Source organism: Camelina sativa, chromosome 9 (genome assembly GCF_030686135.1).
Source record: "Camelina sativa cultivar CO46 ecotype springtype chromosome 9, ASM3068613v1".
Lineage (NCBI taxonomy): Eukaryota > Viridiplantae > Streptophyta > Magnoliopsida > Brassicales > Brassicaceae > Camelina > Camelina sativa.
In genome coordinates this window covers 25,223,610-25,240,910 of record NC_141888.1, presented here as the reverse complement: position 1 = coordinate 25,240,910, position 17,301 = coordinate 25,223,610, and the positions used below count along the sequence as shown (strand labels likewise).

Genomic DNA, 17,301 nt, shown 5'->3' with positions numbered 1-17,301 from the left:
TCGACGAGAGTATAAATAGATGAGAGAGAATCGTCGGCGTTTACAAAATTGGAAAAAATAAGAAGAAAAAAAGGAAATGTTAAAGGATTTGCCAAAAGTAATAAAGTAATTTACCTTATTTTGAATTTGGTTTAATTGTATTTTTACTCGGGGAAAAAAGGAAACAAAAATTTCTTTAAACTTCATTTTTTTTTGCATTGTCAGGACTAAGTAAACTGTGATATGATTTGTTGGTACAATGATGATAATTTAAACCATGTTAGGACGCTGAGGAAGAAGAAGGTTGTAAAACTTGTTTTGCAAGAAAAAGCTCTTCCCTTTGCTATCTACTGCTTTTTTCCACCCACACCATCCACCATTGACGATCTTCTTATGATCCTCACTTCCTGTGTAATGCGGATCCAGGATAAGGAACGCGCAATCCCCGCTTCCTTCATCGTAATCCACTCCCAGTAGCGTGTATGCAAGAACCCCACCTCCTGAAATAAATCAAGAATACACAAGACACAGTTTTGTGATGTCAGGAGCCAAGGTACCAATGCTGAATGAGTTCAATGGTTTGGATATTCTTATAGGTTTTCTGTTTTACTCACTTTAAAGACTGGTCGACTAATCCTTTATACATAGGTTTTACGCTTTACTTATGCTAAAATATATCAGAGTGATTTGGCTTTGACTTACCGATCATTATTGGAGTTCCTTGGTTCTCAAAGTGCATAGCTATCTCACGGCATTTCTCTGGGAGCTCCGATCCAGATCTGAAGTTCATGATTTTGCAACTTACCTGTAAGAAAAAGACCTCCTCGATAAACGATACTGGAATGCATGTTTTTCAGCTATAACTAAAAACATATAGACGCAACTGCGAGTTGATGGTGAAACTCTACTATTAGATTCTTGTCTTAAGATGATTCAGATGCCAGAATTTATTCAAATAAGTAAGTTTAGAGTGGGAACTGGGAAGACTTACACCAAGAAGTTTATCCAGCACAAAACTCAACTCTATGGCTCCGATCCACTCGCGCGATCCTATAAACGAAGGATCTTTGTCACCTATTTCCACGAGTGTCTGCTGTATTTCCCTGAGAATCCAAATATTGGTGCTTAATGGATCGAGAGATGAAAGAGGATCCCTGAGTTTAGTAACGAGATGTTATATCAAACCTATGTGAAGGAACAGCAATGGAAGTATAGTGCTGAAGTCTGAACCAGGAGATGATAGTTTGCAAAGATCGGTAAGCACAGCCCCATCCCTGGCACAAGTATTAAGAGTAGACACTACACTCAACTTTCTACAATGAAATAGCAAACTTGAAGTGCAACCAAATGTCGGCTAGTAATTATTAAGAACTCTGATTTCCAGTGAAAGGACTGTAAAAGATTCCAGATACATAGCACAAGGCGATTATTCCCTATTTTTAGCTTAAGATTATTTATTTTGAAAACTTGGAAGAATGAGAAATGATATACCGAGTCATCAAAGCCATCCTGAAGATAATGATAATACTCATAAGAACCTTGGATAAGAGATGCCACACCCTCCGAGACTGCATAAAAATGCAAAAGTTACTAAACGAATAGCTAGAACAAAGCATGAATGAGGAAAAGAAAGGCATACATAGTGCTAACCTCCACTGCTAGGGATTCCAATATGCACATCTTTCAGCAAGATGGAACCTGGTAGTGCCCACATGACTTAAAAATTAGAGTCATTGCAAATATTGAGACACAAAGAGAAAATAAAAAACTAGGCAGATCTATGTACCCCTTTTCTTTACGTTGCTCCTTGAGTCATCAATCACAGACAAATCCAAGGCATTAGCAGTTCTTAGAAGTGGACGATCTAATGGAAGACCAAGCCTCAAGTGTAGAGATTTCCTAACATCGACTGCGAAGAAAGTCAAGAGCAAGAACAATATATCATATAACATGAATGAAACTGCACTAAAAGCTTTGGAGGATCAAAATTTGTGTGAAAGTGCTTGTTCAATAACATAGCAGAATGCTATGATGATAATTATAAGGCTTTTCTACAGGTACCTTCAACTCTAATCAAAGAAAGGAATATGTATCATTTCAATCTTAGCATGACTCTATGCAGCCCTCTTCAAACGTAAATACAATAGTTACCTTGCTTCATTTCAGTCTCCCCGTAGTTAAGCTCGTATATAGTCGTTATTGGATGTAATACTCCAGGTGGATTAAAGTGATATATACGCAACTGTAACAGTAAAGCGACCCTTGAGATAGTCAGTAAAAATATGGATAGTTCAAAGAGGGATGAAAGTGACAAATACAACTTATCTTCCTAGCTATGAAAAAAATATGATGGCACCACCAGATCCAACATAATGAAACTATGGGAAATATAACTTGGGAAAAATTGTGTTAGATAACTAAAATGAAGTAAACGTAGGTCTACCTGAGGATGTTCCATCAAGAGATATGGTAAGATAATCTTCTTCAAGGAATATAGCTGATCAACCAAAGCAGGAATAACTAAATTTGAGACCGCATGCATTAGTGGAAGGTCCTTGGGTGCATAAGTAAGGACATCAAGATTCAAATCAACAACAATGAGCCTTGCTTCTTCCATAGCTGTAAGGAGAGTAAAAATTTATGATATAGAACAACTCACATGCGCATTTTATTGCCTTGAATACATTTTGATAAATAATCTATATATGAAGGTTCTACCTGGAAAATATTCGGCAACAGGAGCACCAGAGGTTGGAGATTTTTCAGATCTATTAATCAGAACAGATATGTGGATTTTATCTGCATTCTAAGAAGAACAAATGTCAGGGGATGAGAGAAGTAGCAACAGAAACAGTGATATGAAGGTAAAAAATTCTCGATTTACTTACCTCAGCTGAATTTACAGCTGCAGCAGTTTTGCTATTCTGACAAAAATGTGAACATGACAACATCTTAATGTCAGACACTAGGTCAGCAGCAGGAAGCCGGTTAATGTTAGACGCATCAGCACCAAAACCCAAATCTTTACCGCGGAGGACAACTGGCTTTGGAACATCTCCAGAAGCTTTCTTTAAGGTCTCGGCTATGTACACAGCACATGGTTCTTTAAACTGAGTAACAACTGCATCAACTGCCTCTGAAAACTTTTCCTTCGAATCTGGAAAAAATGGATACCAGTAAACTTGAGAAAACAAAATACACACACACATAGAACCAAAAACTGAAGACAAATAACAGAAACTTAAAAATCATACCAGAGGGCGAGCTTGCAGGAAAATAGAATGGCAACTTCATTGGAAGCTCACAGTGAAGCAAGCAACCATTCTCCCATAAATACTTTCCAGACTTGTCCTCATACACAACAGAAGCAACAGGCTCTAGCTTTGTTGCTTTTTCGGTTTTAGAGATGAAAAAGTGAATGGTACCAGTTCCTACATCGCAACTAGCCCCAACTATCTTTTCATCATCTAACTCTCCACCTTCTGATAAATGCTTTCGCAATCTACGAGCAGCTCTAACCGCCTCAACTGCGCTTTTCTCAGCATCAGAGTCCCCAACTATCAAACCCCCAATGACTTCAAAACCTTTTGGTAGTAACTTTCGCAGATCATCTGATATGGAGCACAAGAAAAAAAATCATTAAAGACAAAGGTTTTAAAGATGGCTACTTTGGTTTTCTTAATTCCTCACTCTATGAACAACAGTTACAAAACAATTGATCAACAATTAAAAATTTCAACTTTCTTAATCAAAAGCAGGAATCACGCAATTGAACAGTCCAATTTCACTAATCGTTATAATCAAAGCTGTCTCCTTACCAGATTCTTGCTGGAAATCAAGGGAGTGATGATGAATACATCGGAAGGTGGAGACGACGGTGAAAGGCGGGAAAAATGGCGAACCAATGAGCCATTGGAGAGTTCCAGGTTGGTTCCCTGAGAGAAGCAGCTTTTGGCAAAGGACTCGTACGGTCGCTGTCTCGCTCGAAGGAGCCATCTCGGATCCAAAAACCAAGCAGAGCAAAATCAGTTTTTACTTCCGTTCGTGGGACTTATTTGACCAAATGGCGACCATCATATGGGCCTAGCCCAATATGGTCGTATAAGCTCATTTAAATGGTCTATTCCACAACAGAAATACCCCCAACTCAATCCAATATAAACCTAATCCGAGCCAAAATTCTTTTTGGGTACAAATGCATGGTTGTATAAATAGAAAAATTAAATGCAATTAAAATATACATTTTAAACTAAACTAGATTTTAATCTGCGGTACAGCCGAAACCTATATTTTTTTTATTGTTTATAATTTAAGTTGTATTTTCTGTCTGTTCGTGAGAAAAAAAGTTCTATCAAATTTTGTTTTTGTAGAATAATATTACTGTTACTAGATAGAATTCAATGTTTTTTTTTTTAAGTATTAGTTGTTAGGTTGAAGAAAAAAAATAAGATTTAACTATATTAATATTGTAGAGTAAGCTTATTGATTTTAAGAATATTATTGATTGCATCATTTATTTAGGGAGATATATGAATATTTTAAGGAAACATTGGTTTATATATGTTAGTTTTAGCAACTTTATTGATTTTATAGAAAGACTAGTATTTGGTCCGCGCTACGCGCGGAAGTTAGAATAGGGTGTGATATGTGTTTTTTGGTGAATATTTTTATGTGTTTTGTTAATTTCTCTTTATATCTGGTTTTCAATTTCTTTCGTTTGTTTTTGTTATTTTTTTCATGGTGATTTTGGCTTTCTTTATGCTTTTTCGCATTAAGTACATTGTAGTCAATAGTATTATATTTTTATTTTAAATTAGTTCTATTTCTTTTAAAATTTGGTTTTGTCTTTCAGTTATTTAAATTGCATATGTGTAGATTTTAATGTATAAGTTGATGTGTGGATGTAATTGATTTTTGTGCATTGTTTTTTTTTCACGTCATCCATTGGATTGATTGTTTTTTTGCTTTTTTTCTATATGTGGTTGTAATTCCTTGTTTGTTTTTTTAGAATATGTATTTAGCAAAATTTGTGACAAATGTTTGTCAATGCTTTTGTGTAATTTTTAATAAGGTTTTAAACTTACTTACATTTGGGTGTTTATTGTTTTTTTTTTGTGTTACATTGATTGAGCCCAAATATCCGTTTAGGTCTTTAAAGGTATTGGTCTATTCGATGACCCAAATATCCGTTTAGGGCTTTAAAGGTAGTGGTCTATTGGATCTAGAGTGGGTTTTATAGATTTGAGAATGTATTTGTCCTTTTGGGAAATGGCCCGTGTCTTGTAACTGTATTTTTTCTTCTTTGTCGTATATGGCTTGTTAAACGGAATGGTGTGTGTCAATATTTTGATCTACAGGATAGTAGAAGGCTGGTAGATCTTATTTTGATGGGCGTACTTCGTTTTGAAACATCCATTGTATCGATACAGAAAACTTAAATTTTATTCGTGTCTTTGGGGTGTTTTCGTCTTGGCTCTATTTGAAATTTCTTGTTTTTTTGTTGGTTTATGTTTGCATATGTATTGATTCTGAAATAGTACGGGTTATGCTGTTTTTTATAGGTTGGGGAGCTTTTGTTATGGCTCGAGTTCATTTACGAACATTGATGTTATATGGCGAATTACATGTACTAATCTTATTTGAGCGTCTCCTTTGTGTTTTACCAGTGTCTGCATCTCTTACCTTTTTTCTGTTTGGTGATAGATAGTGTCAACTGGTGCCAAATTAGGTTTATTCTGTTTTAGTTTCGAACACGTTCTGCTTTACAATCTCAAGGAGAAAGTCCCAGACAAAGATTACATCTGTAACCTTGAAGAAGCTGAGATGGTCAGACCCGAGGAACACATTACCATCCTCACTTACTCGCGGATGAGGTACCATGTGATGCATGCAGAAGAAACTCTGGTGAACAAAGGGTATGACCCTGAGGTTATCGACATCAGGTCGCTGAAACCGTTCGACCTCCACACAATCGGAAACTCAGTAAAGAAAACACACCTGGTTTTGATCGTTGAGGAGTGTATGAGAACCGGTGGGATTGGGGCAAGTCTTACAGCTGCCATTAACGAAAATTTTCATGACTATTTAGATGCTCCGGTGATGTGTTTGTCTTCTTAGGACCTTCATATCGGTGGTGTTTGGAGACATGAATCTTGAGCTGCCTTCGTTTAGATCGAACAAATCTGTTGTTGAGATTCATGTCGAAGTCAGTCCTAGAGATTATGAAAATGGTGAAATCAGCTTAAAGCTCCCCTTACATGCTCGGTTTCAGGTAAAATGATCACTTGATCTTTTCTCAAGTCTTGTTTTGATTTATTTCAATAAGATTGGATCTTTATTTCTCTATCATCCATCTCCAGCCTCTTCACGACAGTGGATACTCTAGAGTGGAGTTTGGAGAGCCAGACTTGTTCTTTTCTCGAGCCATGTACAAAACCACCGACATGAACAGAGAAGATGTTTTGTTTTGTCGATTGGCAGATCAAATTAGGGATCATACAGAGTATGTTTCTGCCTTGACATTCGCAGCAGCGGTTTTGTCTGCAATTTCAATTCTTGTGGCATCGGTTTTGAGCTCAAAGGTTGAATCTTGTAAAAACTCAAAGCAGTTATAATAACTCGGTTTTTTTTTGTTTCAGACTTCTTTGTGACAGTCAATTGTTTTGTTTCCTCTTAGCACATATTAGGGAATTTAAACTAATCCAAAACCATGACCTTACATGATCATTCTGATTTATTAAACCGGATAATTCATGAGAAACACAAACAAAACAGACAAAAAAGTAAATGAAGCATCACCTTTCTACACTATTACGCTAACGGAGGGTTGAGCTATAGATCTATTCTTTAGAGAATTGGGGATTTACTCTTTTATTTTTGCTTTTGTACAAAAAAAAAAAAAAAAAAAAAAAAAAAAAAAAAAAAAAAAAAAAAAAACTCTTATTTTTCCTTAAACATGGCAGATTCACAAGTGGAGCGTTCGTTCGTTTTCATCTTCCACGACCGGTCCGTATTTGTCGCTTACTGTCAGTGCAAGACCCCCGTCGGAAGGCGTCAGCATCGGAGAAGTGGTTTTGTACGACCCAGCTAAACAAGAGTTACTCAACCTTGCGGACAAAGCAATTCCAGAAGAAATCATTTCAGCCAAATGGATCGAAGCTTCCAAGGGATGGTCAGTTCACTCTGACACACAAGACCGTTGGGTACTCCTCACCGACTTTTTGAACCCATGGAATTGCAAACCAAACCCCAAGCTCTTGACTCTGCCTCCGCTTAACCCTCTGCTCTCTTGCAAAACTGATGTGATCTGAAACGTGGCAATGTCCTGTTGTCCTGATGATGATGAAGACTGGGTTATTGGCATCACAACAAAAAATCCAAACACAGAGATACTCTATTACATGAATCAATGAACCCACATGCCACCCACAAACCGAACCGAAGCAAATCACACTACAAAGCCAACTTCTAAGTATTGTCTTCAAAATATGTTATATATACCAAGTAGTTCCACTCATTAACACTTTTAAGATCGATGAAATCACCCAAACGACTTGTTCTTGGCAAGAGCAAACATGTCTGCGTGTAAGCAAGATCAAGACATAAGAGCGTGGCCTAATATATCCGTAAGGTATCCTAAACACCAATCATTCACTGTATTGCCTGAAAAGTTTGAGAGTTTTACCAGAGATGAGTTTGACCTTTTTGTCTTCGCGGCTTGCGCTAGCTGAGTTTTGCCTTGTGAAGTTGCAGCACGGGAGTTATCGATGTGAGTACCGATATCATCTGCAAAAATTAAATAATAAAGAAAGTGAGTTCTATAACTGTAGATTTGATAAGGACATGTTCATATTGAGTTTATTAGATTTTACCTATCATGACTCCTTGATCATTAACAAAAACCGCAAGATCTTTGAATATTTCATTAACCTCGCCAATTTGATTATGGATTTATTGTATTCCTTGCTCTCGTTCTTCAATCACAGCTTCGTTGAATGCAATCTCGTTGTCTAACAATGGAGAGAGATATGTGTCAAAGATCTGTTCTTTTTTACATTATCACCTACTTTTTAGACTCCTGAAGTTGTGCTCGCTGTTCTGGGGCCTTATCTACCTCACTGACCATGTAACTATATACCAAACCAACCAAGACAAATATGGAACATCATTATCAAAACCAGACAAACAATTCACAAAAAATAAATGCTTTTAATTTCTAATCACTGATTCAGAGTATACAAAAACCACATAAACAACAACAATGGTGTTACCTAGGGGGAAGAGCGGATTGAGGAACAAAAGGGGCATAGGTTGTTACTCTTTCAGCAGCGGTTTGTTGAGCTTTCTGAAACTCTTTCAAAACAGCTTGAAAGTCCTTTGCAAGCTTAGCATCTGCAATCTTCTTACTTGGCTACACACACAAAACAACTCTCAATCATCAAACATGAGAAAAGATTCACATTAAAAAAAAAACACAATAACAAATAAAGAAAGATTAGATTTTTATTTAAACCTCTAGAGAAAGCTTTTGCATTCCAAAATGGGTTATACTAAAAAGAACCCCCCAAAAAAACATAAAACAACAGTTTACAAAGAAAATTATAAAAAGACAAACATTGATTTTAGTGTTTCTTTATGTTACCACTTTGATTTACATTTAGCAGCTCTTCTTGTATCATTCTTGAATCCGCTTCGTTGTTTGCTAGATTAATCTCTCTTTCGTCCTCATCATTTCTCAATCTCACTAAAAACATGTGTGGGATTCATTAAGTTTCAGAACAATGAGCCACATTCTTTTCTTTGGCTAAATTAGAAGACTTACCATTTCTGAGTTTGACCGTGCCATTCACCTCCCCAGAGACGGTTAACCTTTGATTTTACTGCTGGTGGGAAATCATATGTCAACCAAATTGGGACCTGTGTTTAGACATTGAAGACAACAAATTTTGTAAATCTTCTGATTCATATTGGTTTTAGCGTTGTATCAAATGTTGAATAAGTGACCTTTCAACTGAAACGACTCGAATTTCTTCTTGTAACTCTCTCATGGCTGCTGACTTTGGATCCTCCCCATCTTCAATGCCTCCTTATAACAACAAATAGTTTCAGTTCGACGATCTAGCAGGCCAGTGACAAAGCATCCTTCCAACGATCTGTTGGTGAAGACGGCCAGCTTTGAGATTTGCGAATGGAACGAAGGTGGAATCCATGTTATTCAAGAGTAAAGTAAGAGATAAAGTAAAATCTTAGAAGCATAAAATTGTAAGCGACAACATTATATATGACTGAAACTTACGGCAATTGAAGAAAGCGTAGTAGGTGTTGAATTAAAAGAGAGATCATCGACCGGCATGAATGGCCATTAAACATGAAACCGTTACTATGGAGAAGAAGAGGCAGTCAAAGGGTGTGGAGTGACGACCATTGATCGATGGTAAACTTAATTTAGAAGAGGAGAGACGGTTGAGGTCGCAAATCGGAGAACGACGGAATGGAGGATAGTGAGGAGTTAGACTCTCTTAGGCCAAACAAAATAAATGGGCCTTTAAAAGATTAGGCCCAAACATAAAATAAAAATGAAATTGGATAACTTACGGAATTAGATCTTTTAAATCGAAAGAGACGCTCACGTCAGTGAGTAAACTGTATTTTATATATATAGATTTTAGCAAGTATGTAATAATGTTGTAAATAACTTTTTAAATAAAGATAACTTAATATGTATAACATAAAATGTATTTCAAAATTGTTAAAAAAATCAAAGATGCAGATGGTGAAAATCAAAGATTCAGATGAGAATACTCTATGATGGTGTTCTTTAAATTTTCTCTTGAAACAAAATTTAAAAATTTAAAGATTCGAACAAATAAAAATTGAATATAAAAAAGTGAATTTTTCAGCATTCACTTTAAGTTTTTCACGAGTTCTTCCACTAATTTTCTAGAAACAACTCTCGCTCAGCATGTTTACATATATTTACCACAAAAATATGACAGACACATGTTAAAAGATATATATATATATATCAATTGTCCAAAAAAAAAAAAAATTAAGAGATACTTCTTGTTCCATCTATATTTAAGAGAAACAAGATTCTATATAAACTCGAACTTTAAAAGTTTGTCTTAAATTTGGTCTCATGTATATAATAAATATCTCTACAAATAAAAAGTTAATATACTCATTTTAAACTTAGATATATAATATAACCACGAGATCATGCATCCAATTCCAAGCTAATATTTAATTAAACAATGTAAGAGTAAATATACACTAACCAATAAAACGCTCGACAACAAATGGAACAAAAAATGTACAAATAACAAATTAATCAATTGTTTGATTAATCTTTTTTAGTACGAATCAGTATTTTATTGTTCTATTTTTTTATGAAATAAAAAATCTTGATATTAATTCTTTTGTTATGCTGCTGTTCTTTAATTATACTCTTACCAAACAAATTGATCTTCTGGAGGATTTTTCTATCAGTCACTGTATATGTTGATATCGTTTTCTACTAAATGGGTTTCTACCACCCTTACATAATATCTTTCTAACATTTTCAGTCAATATTTTTAGTAACAAATGATTTAAATTAAGCATATTTTAAAAATGAATATTATAATATAATGCATGATAATATCTTAAGCTAGAAAAGTTAAAACAGTTCTGAAGATACATAATAATATTTTGTGTGTGTTCATATTAATATAAGTAGCCAATAAAAGTTTGGTGGAAGAAGAAGCCTAGTGCTAGAATTATATATATATATATATATATATATATATATATATATATATATATATTACGACTAAGAGTAAATTATTCAGATAATCGAAATTGTCTATATATGTGCTGTCTGCGTCACTTGCTCCGAAGACCAAGGGAGGAAATGTCCACGTTAACGGCCAACCATATATGATTTGTTCTAGAAATCAGTTTTTTATATTAGCTAGATTTGGTCAAAATTTAAGAGTGTAACTCATCAATTTCGAGTTCTAGACGATGCAACCTTTGATTGAAAACAACTATACATATCTTACTAATACATTTTTAAAACCTAAGAATTTAGACATTTTGGACCATCATTACTATATCCACAGTCATCATAAATTGGTTGTTCGGTTTAAACGGGTCGGGTTAATCGGTTTTTCGAAAATTCAGATTATAAAAAATTCAATCGAAGTAAACCAAAATTAATTTCGGTTCAGCTTCGGTCGGCACTCGGTTTGTTCGGTTCGGATACCTGATTTCTTTTCCCTTCCAAGTATACCCGAAAACATTTATATTTCGGGTATTATAACCCGAAATCAACCTGTTCAAAAGAGAAATTAAAGGAAAACAAGTAGAAATACCAAAAAACTTGGTTGCCTCTCATCTAGGTACCATTACATATTACAGGAGCTGCTCAGCTAGCATTGTATCAAGTTTAAGCTGGCATTACATCAAGTACATCACATAACCATAGACATGCTTCAATAACTATTAAAGAGTTTTAGAAGTTACATAAAGCATGTCAATCGAAAACAAAAAGTTAATCAAAAAATCGGCTTCAAAGTCAGTTATGTCCATTGTCCAGTCCTTTGTTAAAGCTGCTAATCCGCATCACAAAAGTAGTCAAAAGAGCAGCATCCTATCTACCTGTGCACCATGAAAACAATAACAACAGACTTAACAAATCTAATAAAGAAACAAATTCACACATAAACTTAACAATGTAAATCAAATACATAATCAGAAACAAGAATATAGATTTGAACTCTAACAAAATAACAATGCAAGACACTAGTAAACATACACATAAGTAAACACCTACTTACAATACTTTGTTGAATCATGGAGGAGTTGGCACTGAATTCCGAGAATCTACACAAGAAAACAGAGATAAATTACAAACGAGATTTTTAAAAATAAATACAGATTAAGAAATTTAGTTATACTTACCAAGAGATTCCAGGAACTCAACCTCTTCCAACATTTGCACTAAGTTTGCTACTTGTGCTTCTGACTTATATGAACAACTTAGCCATTGTTGTGTACATATCAAAACCTCCACCATGTAAGGAGTTAAGGAACTCCTATAAGAGTCTAACACTCGGCCACTTGTGCTGAAAGCTGACTCCGATGCCACTGATGAGACTTGTATTGCTAGAACATCTCTAGCAAGTTCTGACAAGACTGGGAACTTCGAACTATTGCACCTCCACCAACTGAGAACATCAAAAGGCAATCCCAAACTATTTTCAACTCTTGGCTCAGTTTTTTCTGTCAAATAGACCTGCAACTCATTGCAGCCATCTACACTTTTCTTACAACCAACCAACTGACTGTAAAGTGACTCCATCAGCTCACAATCCTCATCGTCAGAAATGTCACACATGACAGTAGGCTCAGAATCTATAAGAGCTTCAAGGTCTACTGGTGGACACAGCGTGAGACTATAATCTTCATACAACCTCTTCATTACACTTGAAACTGAAGCCTGAAGTTGCTTATTGTCTGCTGTGTCCTTACCATAGAGTTGATCAAGACAGAGGGAAGCGAACTCCATTTTGTTGCAAGGATCAAAGGCATTGGCCACAATCACTAGAGGATTCATGTTATGCAATCCGTCCTAGTACTTCTCGAACTTGCTTCTCATGATATAAGCTTGCTTTCGAATCTCAGAATCAGGACTAGTATACTTAGCATTGAGATTCCTCTCAATGTTGACAATCTCATTGTAACACAATGTAGAAGTGACCGACTTAGTAGCTGAGAATGCCAAAGTAGACTTATAGAAAACTTTCAGAAACTTTACCAGTCTTGAAGCTTCCTCCCAATCAGATGATGTTGGTGGTCCAATCTTTTTTGTTTTTGTGTCGTCTACTTCCTCAAAGTAGTCACAATACAACTTATCTTCAGTTGCCATTTTCTCAAAAGCAACCCTCAGCTGCAGAGCAGAATTCAGCATCAAATAAGTTGAGTTCCAGCATGTGACAACATCTAATGGTAAGCTGCCTCTACATACCTTCCCTGTTTCACACCTCATTGCAAATGGTCTAAGCCTACTCAAGGATGACCTCACATATTTGACTGCATTCCTTATGGCAATAATACAAGAATTTGCCTTCTTCAAACCGTCGCCTACAATCAGATTCAGTATGTGTGCACAACAACGCATGTGTAGAAATTCACCATCTCTTACAAGTGCTTCTCTTCCTCTCAGCCTTAACGCATCTCTGAAAATGTCCAAGGCCTTGTCATTATTCTTTGCATTGTCAACAGTCACTGTAAAAACCTTATCAATCCCCCATTCTTCTATGCAATCCAACATTTGACCTGCGATGGTATCTCCTTTGTGATCTGTGACAACCTTAAAACTAAGGATCCTTTTCTGCATTTCCCATTTAGCATTAATCCAATGCGCTGTGATCACCATATAGTTGCAGGAGGTTGTAGGAGACATCCATATATCAGTAGTCAGCGAAACTCTTTGTTTCTCCACAGCAAACAACCTCTTCAAAGCTGATTTCTCTTCCAAATAGAATGCAACAATGTCTCTTGTACACGTCCTTCTTGAAATTGTCTTGTAAAGAGGTAAGACATTGAAACAGAAGCGTTTCCAACCCTCAGATTCCACAAATGATAATGGCAATTCATTGACAACAACCAATTCATTAACTGCTCTCCTAAACATCAACGGATCAAACTTGATCACCTTCAGATTCCCATTACTATCACCAGTTAGCACCTTCTGTTTTTCCTTCACATCAAAATCCTTGTATTGCTTGCATCTAGCTAAGTGGCCTATCATCGGACTAGTTCCAGCTGTTTTTGAATCACAACCAATCTCCGCAGCACATTACTTACAGAAGCTCTTACCACAAACATCATCTTTTTCCAGAAAATGCTCCCATATCGATGCTCTTTTAGCAGAATTCTTTCGTGGTCTTGCTGGTCTATCAGAAGCAGTAACAGGTGCTTTACGATTCTTCCCAGTTTGAACATCTTCCGCATACTCAGGTTGAAGCGGCGGTTCCATGGCATTGTGCTCTTCAGTCATCTACAAAACATACACAAGTCCACACATATATCAAACTCAGATTCAAGGACCATAAACAAATGACAAACAAACAAAACACAACACAAGGAACATAAACAAATGACAAACCCCATAACAAGAATCCACAATCGTCAAGACAATAAACAAAAGTCAAACCCCAATCGATATCAAACCTAAACCCTAATATTTTACAATCGACAAACAAACACAACACAAACAAGGAACATAAACAAATGACAAACCCCATAACAAGAATCCACAATCGACAAGACAATAAACAAAAGACAAACCCCAATCGATATCAAACCTAAACCCTAATATTTTACAATCGACAAACAAACACAATACAACACAAGAAACATAAACAAATGACAAACCCCATAACAAGAATCGACAATCGACAAGACAATAAACAAAGGACAAACCCCAATCGATATCAAACCTTAACCCTAATATTATATAATCGATATTCGCCAAACAAACACAACACAAGGACCATAAATAAAGGACAAACCCCATAACAAGAATCGACAACCTCTGCTTTTGAAGTCTACACCTTAACCTTAAAATTCCCCAGAATGGTAGAGCAAAGAAGCGATTAAAGAGAAAAAGAAGAGCTTACTTTCACAAATGTGTAAGTTTCTTCGGTTTCGATTGAAGGAACAAGCTTCTTCGGTTTCGTAATAAGAGGCAGATCCAAAGAAGAATAAAACGTGATTAGGGTTTAAGTGAGTAAACAACCTTATATATGGCTACAGAATCTTGGGTTAGTCAAAAACCGATTGGTCCAAATATCGAACCGATCCGAACCGACATTCGAAATCAATAATTAATTTGGCCGGTCGGTTTATCTCCTCCTAATTTCTCAATGCCGATAACCGAATGTTTTGGTTCTCTCGGGTCGGTTTAAGCGGATGTCACCGTTTGCCCAGGGCTATAAAATACTGGTGTCATTAGACTGTTACTATTGGATAGACAAATCGCAAGAGAAACAAGAATAAACCTATCATTGTTAGTGACAGAGATAATCAGAAAATTTTGCTAATATTTAGTGAAAGGAAATCATGAGAAGAAGCAATAGCAACTTCAAATCCAAAAAAGAAGTCGTTTGTATGCGCATTACGTATTTTTCATGCAAATTGATAAATGACATCACAATTAAACAAAACTTATTTCTTTTATCAAAATACTAACGCATTTAGTGAATATTAAAATTTGTATCGGCAATATATACCATTGTGATAATATACTTAGATTTTATTTATCATCAATAAGAAATCTGATATCCCACTAAATGATTAACAACTGGTATATGTTAATATGTTATGGTATAGAAAATATTTTAATTGCTTTTTGTATACGGCGAGTAAACCCTAAAACAATCGATCTTAGTTAACTTCCAATATAATTTAGCCAAAAACTCCAAGAAACCACTCATTTTGTTTAATCCCCCAACTAGTGAATATATAATTAATATCGAATCCATGAAGATAAATTTTGCATTGACAGAAGAGATCGACTAACACCAAATCTATATACTTATTTAAGCAACTCTTTAAATCAGGCCCGGCTCAAACTTTTATTGGACCCTGTGCCCAATTTTTGTTCTTATTCAAAGTTTTAGGGTGTTATTTGCAAAAATTCAAAATTTAGGACCCTATTTACAAAAATACCAGAATATTAGGACCTTAAAATCATATAATTTTTTTTGCAAAAAATTGTGGACCCGGTGCTCTAGCACCGCCCGCACACCCTTAGAGCCGGGGCTGCTTTAAATAAATAACCCTACTCCATATAAAATATTACACAAAATGCTACTATATTTTAATACAAAATATAATCTTAATATTAATTTGTTGTAACCTAAAAATAATTATCCAAAAAAAAGTAATTATTAATTTATTAGATTACAAGAAATCATTAATAAAATAATTAAGTAAATTAAATATATGATTTTATAAAATGTATAGAATTAATAAATTTTCTACTATTATTTTGTAACAAACAAATCCAAATTTACATAAATATTTCCTCACGCTGGTAACATTATTCTACAAAAAATTAACGTGTATTTATGAGTCGGGTAATAAAATGGGTAATGAGACGGGCAACGAGAAGCTAAAAAATTAAATTAATTTCCGATACTCGATCATTATTCATGGATAATATAATTATTATACTATTCACTCGACCCTAAAGCTACGGGTACCTTTTTCGGGACGGATACAAACCGAAAAACGGGTCCAGTACGGGTATCAGTAGTAGTTTACAGACCTACCTATTAGTTGTTTAATATGAATCAAAATTCACCATATAGTACTATATTATATAACATGTAACTGAATGATACAACATAAACATAATATTAACAAATAATAAAATAAAAAAAAATTTCCCGTACTACCAGCGCGGATTATTATCTAGTATACGGTAATTAAAGAACATATTGTATATATCTCTCAAGATTGGATGATTGAAATCCAAAGAAGACTTTCTGGTCCGCCACATATCATGCGGACAGGATCATCGTTAATTTTTTTTTTTGTTATTTTTGTCATCGAATCACCATTGATTAGTATAATGAAGTTGGCTTTTAGATAAAGTAATCAACCGATTTTCCAATAATATAGGAAATACACATCTCCGACCAACGACTTTGATTTCTTTTCTTACCAACGATGAGTGATAACTTTGATCAATTATGTTAGTTAAAGGGACGGACCGACCACTATTTCGGTGTGGAAAACTTTAGTTAACAAATACACCAAAGCATGACAGGTCAAATGTAAAATTTTCACGTGGCATAATTTGAGTGGATGAGATCTAATGCTCAGTGAGTACGATCTACACCACCGGTGGTAACCACCCCCTCAAGATAATCATTGCACAAAAGCCTAATTTTATAACACATGCATCAGCATTTATGCTTATGCGGCGAACTTTTACTCCCCATTCCAACGTAACAATCCTTGTACTTTTATAGTTCCTAAATTCATGATTGCATTTGTCGCCAAATTTTTTTATTGTTTGTTTACCCATTTTGTGGTTCCTTATAAAAACGTTGGGTTCATAACGTTAAATTCCATATGAGTTTATTTTCTTTGAAGAAAAAATAAATAGGTAGGTTACTCTTCCAACATCAAATTAAACACTGTTATTTAATAGTAGTTAATAGTCTTACTTTTTGATTGAGAAATGCTATCAAATACATTTTGAAAAACACCATAATGTGACTATAAAAGATAAAATATCTAAGCGAGTATAAACAAAATATTCAA

At 35.1% G+C, this 17,301-nt stretch overlaps 3 protein-coding genes and 1 pseudogene across 6 annotated transcripts; 2 read left to right on the top strand and 2 right to left on the bottom strand.

Moving 5' to 3' along the window:
* Positions 1 to 157: 157 nt before the first annotated feature.
* Positions 158 to 4,066, bottom strand: LOC104711331 (putative Ufm1-specific protease). Of its 3 annotated transcripts, none has more exons than XR_015567049.1 (13): positions 3,798 to 4,019; positions 3,234 to 3,590; positions 2,868 to 3,136; positions 2,698 to 2,785; positions 2,423 to 2,598; positions 2,131 to 2,221; positions 1,766 to 1,888; positions 1,630 to 1,677; positions 1,471 to 1,547; positions 1,165 to 1,371; positions 971 to 1,082; positions 682 to 784; positions 158 to 479 (listed from the first exon to the last, which is right to left on the bottom strand). XR_015567049.1 is itself a non-coding variant. In XM_010428025.3 (13 exons), the coding sequence occupies exons 1-13, from the start codon at positions 3,973 to 3,975 to the stop codon at positions 250 to 252; spliced, it is 1,941 nt and encodes a 646-aa protein (XP_010426327.1). In that variant the 5' UTR covers positions 3,976 to 4,066; the 3' UTR covers positions 158 to 249. The 3 variants fall into 3 exon arrangements, 2 of the variants coding, with proteins under 2 accessions (XP_010426327.1, XP_087323526.1); XM_010428025.3 differs by having other exon boundaries at positions 1,165 to 1,253; positions 3,798 to 4,066; XM_087467400.1 differs by lacking the exons at positions 3,234 to 3,590; positions 3,798 to 4,019 and having other exon boundaries at positions 1,165 to 1,253; positions 2,698 to 2,778; positions 2,868 to 2,928.
* A 1,525-nt stretch (positions 4,067 to 5,591) lies between these two features.
* Positions 5,592 to 6,096, top strand: LOC147938717 (pyruvate dehydrogenase E1 component subunit beta-2, chloroplastic pseudogene; annotated as a pseudogene).
* Positions 6,097 to 6,124: 28 nt separating this feature from the next.
* On the top strand, positions 6,125 to 6,593 carry LOC147938716 (uncharacterized). The gene is made up of 2 exons (XM_087465735.1): positions 6,125 to 6,250; positions 6,339 to 6,593. Exons 1-2 carry the CDS (start codon positions 6,125 to 6,127, stop codon positions 6,591 to 6,593), a joined length of 381 nt encoding a protein of 126 aa, XP_087321861.1.
* A 328-nt stretch (positions 6,594 to 6,921) lies between these two features.
* Positions 6,922 to 9,463, bottom strand: LOC104711330 (syntaxin-21-like). Of its 2 annotated transcripts, XR_755255.3 has the most exons (8): positions 9,275 to 9,463; positions 8,983 to 9,151; positions 8,801 to 8,895; positions 8,621 to 8,722; positions 8,250 to 8,389; positions 7,851 to 8,108; positions 7,664 to 7,764; positions 6,922 to 7,311 (listed from the first exon to the last, which is right to left on the bottom strand). XR_755255.3 is itself a non-coding variant. In XM_087467515.1 (4 exons), exons 1-4 carry the CDS (start codon positions 7,855 to 7,857, stop codon positions 7,252 to 7,254), a joined length of 246 nt encoding a protein of 81 aa, XP_087323641.1. In that variant the 5' UTR covers positions 7,858 to 7,991; the 3' UTR covers positions 6,922 to 7,251. The 2 variants fall into 2 exon arrangements, 1 of the variants encoding a protein (XP_087323641.1); XM_087467515.1 differs by lacking the exons at positions 8,250 to 8,389; positions 8,621 to 8,722; positions 8,801 to 8,895; positions 8,983 to 9,151; positions 9,275 to 9,463 and adding an exon at positions 7,480 to 7,557 and having other exon boundaries at positions 7,851 to 7,991.
* Between the last annotated feature and the right edge of the window lie 7,838 nt (positions 9,464 to 17,301).

Coding starts and splice junctions, on each gene's coding strand:
- LOC104711331 (XM_010428025.3), bottom strand. CDS start 3,975: ATGGCTCCTTCGAGCGAGACAGCGACCGTACGAGTCCTTTGCCAAAAG. Junction 3,591..3,797: donor TGATTTCCAGCAAGAATCTG/GTAAGGAGACAG, acceptor GCTCCATATCAG/ATGATCTGCGAAAGTTACTA. Junction 785..970: donor TGCTGGATAAACTTCTTGGT/GTAAGTCTTCCC, acceptor TTTTTCTTACAG/GTAAGTTGCAAAATCATGAA.
- LOC147938716 (XM_087465735.1), top strand. CDS start 6,125: ATGAATCTTGAGCTGCCTTCGTTTAGATCGAACAAATCTGTTGTTGAG. Junction 6,251..6,338: donor CCTTACATGCTCGGTTTCAG/GTAAAATGATCA, acceptor ATCCATCTCCAG/CCTCTTCACGACAGTGGATA.
- LOC104711330 (XM_087467515.1), bottom strand. Junction 7,558..7,663: donor AAAGGTCAAACTCATCTCTG/GTAAAACTCTCA, acceptor GCTTACACGCAG/ACATGTTTGCTCTTGCCAAG. Junction 7,312..7,479: donor TTAATGAGTGGAACTACTTG/GTATATATAACA, acceptor CATCATCATCAG/GACAACAGGACATTGCCACG.